Source organism: Mesoplodon bidens (genome assembly GCF_964165515.1).
Source record: "Mesoplodon bidens genome assembly, chromosome: 18".
NCBI classification, from domain to species: Eukaryota; Metazoa; Chordata; class Mammalia; order Artiodactyla; family Ziphiidae; genus Mesoplodon; species Mesoplodon bidens.
Window position 1 is genome coordinate 13,467,314 of NC_138175.1, and position 14,265 is coordinate 13,481,578.

General features: G+C 44.9%; 1 protein-coding gene across 1 annotated transcript in view; it reads left to right on the forward strand.

Moving 5' to 3' along the window:
- Positions 1 to 10,111: 10,111 nt before the first annotated feature.
- Positions 10,112 to 14,265, forward strand: part of FA2H (fatty acid 2-hydroxylase) — a 55,184-nt gene continuing 51,030 nt past the window's right edge. The window contains exon 1 of the mRNA XM_081217250.1: positions 10,112 to 10,429. Within this exon, the coding sequence (XP_081073376.1) occupies positions 10,160 to 10,429 (270 nt within the window). The 5' untranslated portion in view covers positions 10,112 to 10,159. The remainder of the gene's footprint in view (positions 10,430 to 14,265) is intronic.

Consider the following 14,265-nt stretch of genomic DNA (forward strand, 5'->3'; position numbering starts at 1 on the left):
AGGGGCTCCAAAGAAACATGTAAGGCGGAGAAGGAAGCAGGATAGGGCAGGGGGTGAACCAAGGAAAGACATGAGTTTGGATTAAGTGTAGCTTCAGCCTGATCCCAGGGGATCACTAGGACGTGACATGTATCACCGAGGTTGTCCTTCCACACGCAGCCAGAGGCAAGGGAGCAGGGGTGTTGTACTCCCACAGAGATTAGTCATTGGCCCACAGGCTTCCCTCCCAGGATGGAGCAGAACCTTCCAGGCATCTCCAGACAAAGCCGTGGTGGCCAGCCAAGGACAGGAGGAGGGTGTAGGGGTGAGCAGTTAGCAGCCAACGCCCTGGAGCTGGAGGACAGGTGCATGCCCCAGTTAGGGCATCTGGACGGGACACCGGCAGTTCTGTCAGTCACACTTTGGGAAAAACCATGGCGAGCCTCAGTCCTGCCTGTGGTGTCTCCTGCGGCTGCACAAGAATCAGGCTAGTCTTTGGAGCACCTGCTATTATTTGCCTGGCCATTCCTGTTCTGGACTGTCATCATCTCTAAGATAGAGATACCTTACCAGATGAAGGGGAAATTTCATCTTGCAGTTGCAAGACTACACAGTCAGGACGAATGGCTCTCATCTGTGTGAGAATTTTTTTAAAAAGACAAAAGAAACCAGTGTTCACTAGCATAAGAAGCTGGCTAAAGTCAGCAGGGTCAATGTTAGGACCTCCAGTAGATTCAGGACTTCTGACTCAAAAACCAGTGCTTCACCACTGGTAACCACAGATATGATCTATTATCTATTTTCTGTGATTTTTGTTTTTTTTTAGATTCCACATAGAAGTGAGATCGTCAGACACCTCTTAAACTCCCATAGAGCTGTATGTCAATTATATCTCAATAAAATGGAAAAAACAAACGCCCCAAACCCAATGCTTCAACAGACACTATGCTGTCTTTTAGCAAACCAACCAACCAGCTAGCCAACCAGCCAATAAACAAAAAGCCCACCAAAAAGAAATAAACAAAAACCCCAGGGTTTGTCCCGCAATGAATGAGGTACGTAGACAATAACATGTGGAAGAAAAAGATGTTACCTTCAGATTTTCCTAGTATAAGCAAAATGCTTAGTGTTCAAAAGAGTGCTTGAGGGACTTCCCTTGTGGCGCAGTGATAAAGAATCCACCTGCCAAAGCAGGGGATACGGGTTCGAGCCCTGGTCCAGGAAGATCCTGCATGCCGCGGAGCAACTAAGCCCGTGTGCCACAACTACTGAGCCTGCGCTCTAGAGCCCACGAGCCACAACTACCGAGCCTGAGTGCCACAACTACTGAAGCCCACGTGCCTAGAGCCCGTGCTCCGCAACAAGAGAAGCCACCGCAATGAGAAGCCCATGCACTGCAACAAAGACCCAATGCAGCCAAAAATAAAATAATTAATTAATTAATTTTTAAAAAAGAGTGCTTGAAATGTATGCATGTTTGCTTGTGACAAATTTGTGTTTATACTTACTGGCATAATTATAAGTAAATATTTATTGGTTTTCTACTGTGTGCTAAGTGCTGGAGATTCAAACTAACATGGGAATCATTCCCTGCCCTCGAGCACTTTCAGTCTAGTTAGGGAGTGAGGGTAATAGTACAGGACACTGTATGGCAAGGGCAATATGAGTGGGACAGACAGCAAAGGAATCAGAGAAGATTCTTTGGAGAGGTGGTCCTTGAATCTAGGGATCAGGCCTGCCAGGCAGAGGATCTTTCCATTTGAAGGAGGGTGAGGTGAGCCTGAGGAAGTGATTAGGGCTCGCATCCCAGCTTGAATTTGGATCGCATCATTTTTGCAAGAGGGAACATCCGACAGTTTCTGAGCAGGGTAATGACATGTACTTAGTTAATTTGCACTTCTTCAGTGGTGTTGAAGATGCATCGGAAGAAGCGGAACTTGAAGGAAAAGAGACTGTTAGGCTATTGCACTAGTCTAAGCATCAGGGGAGCATCTGAATTAGAGTGTGGAGTTCAATTTCAACACATATTTATTAAGCACCTAGTATGTGTCTGAAGCTCTGTGAGGAGAAAAACAGCAATGATGGAGGCAAAGTGGCCCCTGCCCTTGAGTTGCTCATGTCTAGTGGCAATAGAAAAATTAGCATTAAATTTGAAGTTAAACTAGGCTCCCAGCTGTATTCCTCACTAGTTCTATGGTCTCAGGTCTAATCTTCCTCATCTATCAAATGATGAAATTGAACCATATTCCTTCTCTTGGGTCACTTTTAATTCTATCCTTTCTATGATGAAAAGAAAATACAAGTTACAGAAGATGCATTTTAAAGGAGAAGCCTGCGGTATAGGTCTTGGGTGATTCTAAGATTTTGCATGTCAGGGCTAGGTGAGCTGTAGTATCATGGACAGAAATAAGGCAATCTAGAAGGGCTACTGACTTAAAAAGCTTTTAAGACCTGAAACCATAAAATTCCTAGAAGGAAACATAGGCAGTACACTCTTTGACATGGGTCTTAGCAATATTTTTTTTTGGATCTGTCTCCTTGGGCAAGGGAAACAAAAGCAAAAATAAGCCAACGGGACCACATCAAACTAAAAATCCTTTGCAGAGCAAAGAAAACTATCAACAAAATGAAAAGGCTGCCTACTGAATGGGAAAAGACCTCTGCAAACGATATATCTGGTAAGGATTTAAATAGCCAAAATGTACAAAGAACTCATACAACTCAACATCAACTAAATAAACAATCTGATTTTAAAATAAGCATTTTTCCAAAGAAGATATACAGATGGCAAACAGGCACAGGAAAAGATGCTTAACATCAAACCATCAGGGAGATGCAAATCAAAACCACAACGAGATACCCCCCCACACACACCTCTTTGAATGGCTATTATTAAAAAAGACAGCAAATAACAAGTGTTGGTAAGGATGTGGAGAAAAGGGAACATTTGTGCACTGTTGGTGGGAATGTAAATTGGTGCAGCCACTATGGAAAATAGTATGGGGTTCCTCAAAAAATTAAAAATAGAGGGCTTCCCTGGTGGTGCAGTGGTTGAGAGTCCGCCTGCCGATGCAGGGGACACGGGTTTGTGCCCCGGTCCGGGAAGATCCCACATGCCACGGAGCGGCTGGGCCCGTGAGCCATGGCTGCTGAGCCTGCGCATCCGGAGCCTGTGCTCCGCAATGGGAGAGGCCACAGCAGTGAGAGGCCCGCGTACCGCAAAAAAAAAAAAAAAATTAAAAAAATTAAAAATAGAACAACCATGTGATCCACCAATTCCACTTCTGGGGATTTTTCCAAAGAAAACAAAAACACTAATTCAAAAAGATATATGCGTCCTTATGTTCATTGCAGCATTGTTTACGTTATTTACAATAGCCAAGGTTTAGAAACAAACTAAGTGGACTTCCCTGGTGGCGCAGTGGCTGAGAGTCCACCTGCCGATGCAAGAGACACAGGTTCGTGCCCCGGTCCGGGAAGATCCCACATGCCGCGGAGCAGCTGGGCCCGTGAGCCATGGCTGCTGAGCTTGCGTGTCCGGAGCCTGTGCTCCACAACGGGAGAGGCCACAACAGTGAGAGGACCGCGTACCGCAAAAAAAAAAAAAAAAAAAAAAAGAAACAAACTAAGTGCCCATCAATAGATGAACAGATAAAGAAGATGTGGTATATATATACAGTGGAATATTACTCAATCATAAAAAGAATGAAATCTTGCCATTTGTGACAACACGGATGGACCTAGAAGGTATTATGCTAAATGAAATGTCAGACAGAGAAAGACAAACATCATGTGAATTCACTTATACGTGGACTCTAAAAAACAAAACAAATGAACAACCACACACACAAAGAAACAGAAACAGGCTTATAGATACAGAGAACAAACAGGTGGTTGCCAGAGGGAGGGAAGGGGGATGAGTGGAATAGGTGAGGGAGATTAAGAGGTACCTATTTCAGCTACAAAATAAATGAGCCACAGGGATGAAGTGTACAGCATGGGGAATATAGTCGAGAATATTGGAATAACTTTGGTGACAGATGGTAAGTAGACTTGTGATCATCCTGTAATATATAGAAATATTGAATCACTATGTTGTACACTTGGAACTAACATTGTTATAGGTCAATTATCCTAAAAAAAAAAAAGACATGTACAAGAGTGTTCATAGCAACTTTATTCTTAACTGCCCAAAGCTGGAAGCAACTCAAATAGGTATCAATGATAGAATGAATACATTAGTGTGGCTTTTTCATATAGTGAAATACTATACAGCCACAAGAATGTACAAATGATTACTACACCTCAAAACATGGGGGAATTTCAGGAACATAATTTGAGTGAAAGAAGGTAGCTACAAAAGAGCACACCCTGTATGATTCCATTAATATAAAGATCAAAAGCAGACAAAACTGATGTACAGTTTTTGAAACCAACATGGTGATTTTCTTTGGGGAAGAAAAGAAGTAGTAATGTGAAAAGGGCATGAGGGAGATTTCTGTGGGACTGCTAGTGTTCTATCTTCTGGTAAGTGTGTGTTCATTTTGGGAAAACTCATTGAACTGTACCCTTATGATTTTGTGTACTTTTCTCTAGGGATGTCATACTTCAACGAAAAAAGCTTTTTTTAAAAAGGAGCCATTGACAATAGCAAAAACAAAACAAAACCCTATAAGGTATACTTATAAATTAATTTAACATATATATGCAAGTCCTGTATACAGAAAATTTTAAACTTCATGGAACTATATTACATATGACTAGAATAAGTAGAGATATAGCTCAAGTTCATAAATAGGAAGACTCAGTATTGCAAACGTATTAATCCTTTCCAAATTAATCTATAGATTCAATGCAATTCCTTTCATAATCCAAATAGGCTTTTTCATGGACATTAACAAAATGATTCTAAAGTTTATATGAAAAAGGAAAAATCCAAATATAAGCCAAGACACGCTAAAGGAGAACAGGGAGTGAGCAGTAGACTTACCAGATATCAAGATTTAATATAAGGTTATTATAATAACAAAGACAATGTGGTATTGACAAAAGGAGAGACAAACCTGATCTTTATAACAGTATAGAAGATGCCCAAAACTCATAGAACTGTATAGTTGTCTCTGCATATCTATGAGTTCCACATCTGCGGATTCAACCAACTGCAGATCGAAAATATTTGGGGAAAAACATTCCAGAAAGTTCCAAAAAGCAAAACTTGAATTTGCTATGCATCAGCAGCTATTTACATAGCATTTACATTGTACTAGTTATTATAAGTACTCTAGAGCTGAGTTAAAGTATACAGGAGGATGTACATAGGTTATATGCAAATACTACACCATTATATATAAAAGACTTGAGCATCCTTGGATTTTGGTATCTGTGGGGAGAGGGTGGTGGTCCTGGACCAAATCCCCTGTGGATACCAAGGGACAACTATACATTAAAAAGGTCAAATTTTGTATCTCAGTAAAATAACAAAATGGCCTTATCTGTTTGGGTCTATTTCTGGACTCTGTTTTGTTCCATCGATCTATTTGTCGGTTCTTATGAGAGCACTACACTCTTTCAAATGTGAAGTTTTAAGTCTTGAAGTTAGGAAGTGTAAGTCTGCAACTTTGTTCTTTCTCAATATTGCTTTGGATATTCTAGGTCCTTTACATTTCCATGTAAATTTTGAAGCAGTTTGTCAATTTTTTTCTTGTCTTTCTTTTTCTTTTTCTTTTTTTGGTGAGAACATTTAAGTACTACTCTCTTAGCAAATTTCAATTATATAATTGTTTATCAATTTCTTTAAAAAAACCTAGTGGGATTATGATTGGGATTGGATTGAATCTTTAGATCAATTGGAGGATTTGAGATCTTAATATTGAGCCTTCCAGTCCATGGACTTGGAACTTGTTATATCCATGAACTCCATTTATTTAGATGCTCTTTCATTTCTCTCAGCAGTGTTTTGTAGTTTTCAATTAGTTCACATAATTCATGCTTTTTGACATTATTATAAATGGAATTTAACATTTTTATTTTTCAATTGTTTGCTGATAGTAGTTAACACATAATTGATTTTGTATTTTGACCTTGGATCCTGTGAACTTGCTAAATTCACTTATTAGTTCTGATTGCTTTGCAAATTAGTTGATGTTTTCTATGTAAACAATCATGTTATCTGCAAACAGAGAGATTTTTAAGCCTTCATCTCTGCTCTTTATACCTTTCATTTCTTTTTTTAAAAAAATACAGTGGTGCAGTGGTTAAGAATCCACCTGCCAATGAGGGGGACACAGGTTTGATCCCTGGTCCAGGAAGATCCCACATGCTGCAGAGCAGCTAAGCCCATGCACCACAACTACTGAGCCTGCACTCTAGAGCCCATGAGCCACAACTGCTGAGCCCAAGTGCCACAACTACTGAAGCCCGTGTGCCTAGACCCTGTGCTCCACAACGAAGAGTAGCCCCCGCTCACCACAACTAGAGAAAGCCTATGCGCAGCAACGAAGACCCAACACAGCCATAAATTAATTAATTAATTAATTTAAAAAAATACATCCTGAGTTTTATTATTTGAAATAGAACATTTTTATTGAAGTATAGTTGAAGTACCCATATGTACAAGAATGCTTATAATAGAAAAAAAAGAAAAACTCAAATTCATATCTGCAAGTAAAGGAGAATGGGTAAATAAATTTGTATTGTGGCATATGACACTGCAGTGAAAACTGATGACCTACAGTGACCCTCAAGAACATGGATGAATCCTAAAGCAATATTGAGTAAAACATGAAAGGTTACATAAATCAAAATACAGTGTCATGTGATTTTCATAAAATTCAGAAACAAGGTAATCTAAACAATATGTTGCATAAGCATACATATAGATGTGATAAAAATATTAAAAAATTTTTTCATGGACATTAACAAAAGTCAGGACAGTGATTACCTCTTGGGAGGAGGCAGAGAGATGGAAGCTTTGGAGTGTAGGAGTAGGTGCAATTTTTGTAATGTCTTAGCTCTTGAGTTGGGAGGGAAATTCATTGAATTAATTATACTATTTTTGCTTTAGAACATATACATACTCTTTTGTTTGCATTTAAAGTATTTTAAAAATTAAGGAACTTAAAATAGCAAAATAATTATTAGCATACCATACACACTGTTCTTGTTTTCCACTTACAATATCATAGAGATTGTTCCCTATCGGTACACATAGATCTACCTCATTCTTTCTAACGGTTACATAGTATTCCACTGAATACACCATCATTTATTTATTCAGTCTTCCTTAATGATGAATATTTGGGCTGTTTCTAGTCTATAAGCAATGTCGTAATTAATTAATTAATTAATTATTTTTTTGGCCACACCGCGCGGCATGTGGGATCTTAGTTCCCTAACCAAAGATTGAACCTGCGCCCCCTGCAGAAGGGCAGAGTCTTAACCACTGGACTGCCAGGGGTGTCCCCGCAATTAATATTATTATGCATACATCTGATGGGGTTCAGGGCAGGCCACTCCAAAATATGCCATTTGGCATATTGATTATTTTGAATTAAATTTACTTAAGAAACAGCTGGTACAAGAAGGACACTCTGACCCTGCTTTGTCCCCCTAAAAGCAGGAAATAAGTCTTCCATGTGAAAGGTACCTTCCATGTACCAGAAGGGTAGAGGGCATTCTTATCACTAGAGATAGGGAGTTCAGAGCTGAGATGTCTGTAAAAAAAAAATCTTGTTACTTCTTTACTAATATACTACTCCAAGCCCAAACTCCTTTGTCTTGTCAATTCTTCACAAATTTATTGTTTCTTTGTCCAAAAGGTATAAAAGCTGCCTGCTCTGGTCACTTCTTTGGGTCTCATACCTTTGGGGTCCTCTTACATATGAAATTAAGTTTGTTGTTCTCCTATTAATCTTTTATTTCAGGGAGTGTCTCAGCCGAGAACCTAGAAGGGTAGAAGGAAAATTATTTTTCCTCCCTACACATCTTTATACAGTAATCTGAAAGGTCACATTTCTAGAAGTGGAATTACTATGGTAAGAAATGTTACAATTCTGAATAGATGACTAAATTGCTTGTTTAACTTCAGATAATATGAGTTTAAGGCAACGGTGACAAATCCAAATGCGGGTGGCCTACAGATATTGTCATCAGGAAGTACCTGAGGACACCCAGGAGTGTTTGAATGCTTTTGCACATGCAAGGTATTTGGAACAGAGTAGGTGTGGAAGTGGAGTGAGAGTGACTATGTATTCACTGCTTGAGAAAAGCAAAATTAGTGACCTAAGGCCTCCCTCCAGGCCTGTTGGACAGCAGTTCCACAGCCGACCCATATACTCAGCCGAACTCTTGCCTACTCCCTGAGGGTGAGCCAGGAAAGTCTTGGGAAGGAGAGAAGGAAGGAACAACTCTCCTGGCCTTGGACGTGTCTGTAGTTGGGGTGGCCCCTAGGGCATCTGAGCTAGGCTTTCCCCCACAGAGCTGGCCCAGCATAGAGGCCCAACCCCAGAAGAGCATAAACAGGGGTGACCCTGAAAATACCTTTTGCTGAGAGAGACCAAGGCCAGTTGAATGGGGCAACCTCAGTACCAGGATCCTTTTATTACAAATTATAAGTTCAGGTGAGATCCCCAATTGCTGGGCAGTTAAAGTTGTGTGCAGTTCTCCCTTATTATAAACAAAACTGGATTGAGCACACTTGCTCTTCCCTTCCATCCAGCATGACTACCAGGCTTTACTTCTTTAGGTCCCTATTTCTCCTCCTATAATGGCAGCAGGATTCTCTGTTCGTCCCTCAGGATCCTCCCCAGAAGATGAGACTAGAGTGAGGCAACTGAGGCAGTCATTCTGCAGGCAAAAGTTAAGGGTGTGCCAAAAAACTCAGTAATCAAGATAAAGAATACTTTAGGGAATTCCCTGGCGGTCCAGTGGTTAGGACTCCGAGCTTCCACTGCAGGGGGCAGGGGTTCTATTCCTCCTCCTGGAACTAAGATTCTGTATGCCGCGTGGCGCAGCCGAAAACAAAAACAAAAAGTGTATTTTAAAAATTCAAAACTAATGCAAACAAAAAAAATCCATGATGGGGCTTCCCTGGTGGCGCAGTGGTTGGGAGTCCGCCTGCCGATGCAGGGGACACAGGTTCGTGCCCCGGTCCGGGAAGATCCCACATGCCGCAGAGCAGCTGGGCCCGTGAGCCATGGCCGCTGAGCCTGCGCATCTGGAGCCTGCGCTCTGCAACGGGAGAGGCCACAACAGTGAGAGGCCCACGTACCACAAAAAAAAAAAAAAAAAAAAAAAAAATCCATGATGAACAAAATACCAGAATTTACAGTGTTAAAGACGAGATCCAACCCTTCACTTTCACCAACCTGCCTCACTCCTCTCACTAGTCCTGGTTCCACTAAAACTTTATATACAAAATCAGGTGGCCAGCCCACTGGCTGTGGTTTGCCAATATTCCTATTTTTTAAAATTCTTTGTTATATATATTTTTTATTGTGGTAAAATATACATAATATAAAATATACCATTTTAACCATTTTAAACTTTACAGTTCAGTGGCATTAAGCACATTCATATTGTTTTGTACACTACATGATTTTTTAAAAAATATTACATTAAAATATTGTATATCGTGATTACTGAGTTTGGGGGCGCCAGAGGCCAGTGTCTCCCTTGCCTTACTCTAGTTCTCACGCCGCCTCCCGCACTCTTCACCCACTCCTACAGCCTGAGGAAGGAAAACTGCAAGTTTCTCCCATAAGGCAGCAGCAGAAGAGTTATTCCGGTGGCGATCAGGCTATCGAGGACGTCGGTCCACACAGCCGCCGGCAACAGGAAGACTTGCTCCACCTGCGTCCTCCCCCGCCTTTGCTCTCTTGCAATGAGACACACTTGGCTGACGCTCCCTCTTACCTGAACAGGACCACCTGACGGAGGGCGGGCATCCCCCGGCCCGCCCCGCTCGGGTCGGCTGGGCGTCCTGCCGGCCAATGGGGAAGGGGCCCCTCCGGACACGGGCAACGTCCTTAGGAGCGGCCAATGGGAGCGCGGCATGCAAATGAGCAGGTGCGGCGACGGCTGACCAGTCAAGGCGGCAGCGGCTCAGGGGATGTTAAGAGGCGCGCTGGGCGGCCGTAGAGCAGACGCGCAGGCTTCGAGCTGCGAGCTCCCGTCTCCCGCCATGGCCCCCGCTCCGCCCCCCGCCGCCTCCTTCTCCCCCGCCGAGGTCCAGCGGCGCCTGGCGGCCGGCGCCTGCTGGGTCCGCTGCGGAGCCCGCCTCTACGACCTCACCGGCTTCGTGAGGCACCACCCAGGGGGCGAGCAGCTGCTGCGGGCACGGGCTGGTCAGGATGTTAGCGCCGACCTGGACGGGCCACCGCACCGGCACTCGGACAACGCGCGCCGCTGGCTCGAGCAGTACTACGTGGGGGACCTGCAAGGAGACCCTCAGGTACAGCCGGGCCCGGGGTTCCTCTATTCCCCCCACCCTCCCCGCCCCAACTCGCCACTCCCCGGCAGGCCGCGTTCACCTGCCCTCTAGGAGGAACCAAGGTGACAGCCTCCGCCCTCACCTCTCTTCTCCCCAGGTAACAGGTCCCTGCCTACCACCCCCCCCAACCAGGAGTTTGCCCTTCCTCTCCAGCATTTCCCCCGTCCCTCCTCTATCTGCTACTTCTCCCACCTCCCAAGGTGCCTCCTCCTTGCTACTTGTTCCTGCAGCAGCCTCTGCCATCTGACAACTTGGATCACCTTTTCCCTCCCAGCCCCTCACACACTCAATCTTTCCTTCCTGTCCCCTTAGCGGCCTCTCCCTCTTCGCAACTGCTCTTCATTTCTGTTTGAATAATAGCTTCCAAGTTCACCTGTCCTCTCCTCCCCATCTCACCCTACCCCTGCATCCAAAAGGCACAGACCAGTCACCCTTCTCAGCTTGTTTGGATTTCCTGGTGCCACCCTAGTCTTGCACAACGGCTTCTCTGGTTGCGTGGAGAGGTTGGCGCAGTGTCTCGGGTGGCCTATGTCCTCCCACCCCTCAGACCTCCCTTTATTCCTTGTCTTGCATGCTGGCTTGGGTGTCCAGCAGAGTGACATGGCAGGGGTAAGCCAGTTTTGCTGGGGAGAAGGGAGTAGCACTCTGGGCTGCCTGCTGCTGTGCACCACAGGCTCGTGATTGTATTTAGACCTCTGACTGATCCTGGGGTGGGTTTTGTTATCCCCATTTTAGGATGTGGAAACTGAGGATCAAGGAGGCACTGTCATTTGAGGTCAGTTTGGAATTTGAGGTAATTTGAGCTAGTTATTGGAAAAGTCAAGTGTGTCTGATTCCAAAATCAATGCTCTCTCCATCCCAAGGACCCTTGGGCCTGGGAGATGATCCTATCCGTTGGGTTGCAGGTAGGCTTGTGCCAGAGGCAAACCGACTCTTCAGGACTTCCCCAGGCCCAGCTGTAGGACTGGTGACAGTGAGGCCATCATGCTTGGACATAAACCAACAGTTGTTCCCTGCTTCTAGCTCTTGCATTCAAGATGGCCCCAGCAAGTGCTTTTAGCTCTTTGGATGAAAGAACTTGCCTCTCACTGTTCCAGGTGGCTTTTCACTAGGCCATCTTGCCTGATTCTTTAATCATTTATTCACTCACTCACTTGGTCCCTTAGTGATTGACAGCACTGAGCTAGGCACTGAGGAGGTATCAATGGACAAAAGCAATGCAGTCTTCATGGACCTAACAGGCTAATGAGGTAACATACGAATCCTACAGTAATTCGTAAATTACCTGGTGCCATCAGAGTATGAATCAGGGAGAGCTTTCTGGAGAAAGTGCTATTTACCCTGGGAGCTCATCAAGCCAGGTGAAGTGTGGTGAGAAGAACCTCCCAGACAGAGGGAAAAGAATGTGTGAAGGCTCTGAAGGGTAAGGGCTTGGCAGAGTCAAGGGACAGAAATAAAACCAATGTGACCAGAGGCTGCTGGGCAAGGAGAGGGAGTGGAAGGAGGCCGGAGATCAGCCAGGGCCGCTGTGGTCAGGATTTGGGACTTGATTCTAAGAACAACGGGAAGCCTGGTAATGGATTCAAGCAGGGGTGTGGCCTGGTCAGATTTGCATCTTTGGAAGAGCATCCTGGCTGCGATGCCAAGAAGGGGTGGACGGAGCCCACGTGGGTGTGAGGAGACCAGGCGGGAGGCTACCACATAGCCCGAGTGAGAGGTAACGGTGACGATGACCAAGGGAAGGGGAAGGTTGAATTTTGGAGACTTCATACGTGACATGGCAGGACCCAGCATTCTGCAGCAGGGGCCCGGTTTCATCTTGGAAGCTGATGTTAGGTGTCAGGTCATGCTAAAGGGGCAGATGGTTCAGCCATAGATGTAACGGAAGCTGAGTGCAGGAAAGGAGAGGTGGGGGCCAGAATACTGGAGGCTTCCAGGCTCGTGATGGCTCATGGAAGCCATCCTACATTGTAACTGTGTCCTATAAACAGGAGCCTTAGGGTGCGGCCTCTCCTCCCAGCACCATCTAGAGCATCTCTCCTGGCTAGCTGCCCTAGATGGCTTTACCTCCCAGCTCTGCTAGCTACCCAGCACTATGGTTTGATTTGGCTTCGTTTTCCTTTGCTTTACCTGACCTTCAGAGAATACTGAGTCTAAATTTGTTTCTTACCCCTGCACTCACCTGTTACCCCAAGAGTCCCAGTGTGGCCATGTTTCAGGCATCCTTGTATCTGGGCCCCCACCTGAGGATGTGGGAAAAAAACTAAAAATTAACACCACATTTACAAACCCGTGGCCCAAACTTGACCAATGGCCGTAGTCACCCAATACTCCAGTTGCTCATCAGCTTCTCTCTATTATTCTGGAAACTAGTGTAGGGTTGTCTTTATATTGGGGAAGAGAGGTATTCAGAGGAGAAATCTGGAGAAGATATCTTTTCAGAGAGAAGCCATCTTCGTAAGGGCTGAATGGAGAGAAGACATATCTGTTCTTCTCTCTGGTTAAGCCCTTCTGGCAACCCCCATGCTGCCTTCTCCACCTCTCCCATCTCCTCCTGCTGGACCAGGGATGCTGACACCTGTTGAGGCTAGAACCCGGCTCCTGTAGTGTGAGGACCAGAAGGGGCGTTGACGGGGAAGGGGAGTGTCATGAACCAGCTCTGTTGTTTGGAACTCATTTCTGAATGGTGCCCCTCCTTGGAATCCTTCTTCCCAAGTGTAGTCCTCAGCAGGGAGCCTGCTGGAGCTCTGCCATGAAATTCCAGGGACAAGGCTCAGCCCCACTGGTTTCCCCTTTCCCCCACTTTGCCACACCCCCCTGTAAACACACTTACCCACACATTCACACTCACAGGGAAGCACACACACATGAAACAAGTCAAACTTGTTTGAGCCAACATACCGTGGGGATGAGACAAGATCTGTTGTAGCCCTGGACTTGAGGAAGTGAATCAGTGATGGCTGAGCAGGGAAGCCAGGCCCTCTTCTCAACTGGGCGCTCAGGGCTCCTCACTCCAAGCTTAGATAAGAGTGCCTCACGTTGTTAGTGGGGCATGGAATCCATTGACTGAGCTGCAACCAGCAATTTTTTAAAAGAAATAGGAAAGAAAAGAACTTCGGGTCCAAACCTCCCAAGGCCATAGATACTGTTTCCCAGACTTGTCATCCATGAATCACTGTCCCAGTTTTTTTCCAAATTGGCATATGACTTGAACTATTTAATATTTATCTTTAAGTAGACTCACTTTTTATTTTACCGTTTACTCACCCTAGGCAATATTACCCTGAAATCAGGGTTTACATGCACTTTAAAAATAGAGCTAGGGCTTCCCTGGTGGCGCAGTGGTTGGGAGTCCGCCTGCCGATGCAGGGGACACGGGTTCGTGCCCCTATCCCGGAAGATCCCACATGCCGCGCAGCGGCTGGGCCCGCGAGCCATGGCCGCGGATCCTGTGTGTCCGGAGCCTGTGCTCCGCAGCGGGAGAGGCCACAACAGTGAGAGGCCCGCGTACAGCAAAAAAAAAAAAAAAAAAAAACAAAAAAAAAAAAAAATAGAGCTATTAAAATAAATGCTCATCCTCCTATCCCCTAAAATCCTGAGCACCATCAGTGGAGTAAGTATCACACTTTGGAAGACACAAGGAGCAGGGCTTCTTAACCCTGGAGTTCTATGGACCATTTTCTGGGATTGATGGAAGAGATGAAATTGTGTGTAAAACATGCATGGTTGTGCATTTTTCTGGTGAGAGAGCTGCAGCTTTCATCACAGTCCAACCAGAATCCTTCCCTCACTCCGGA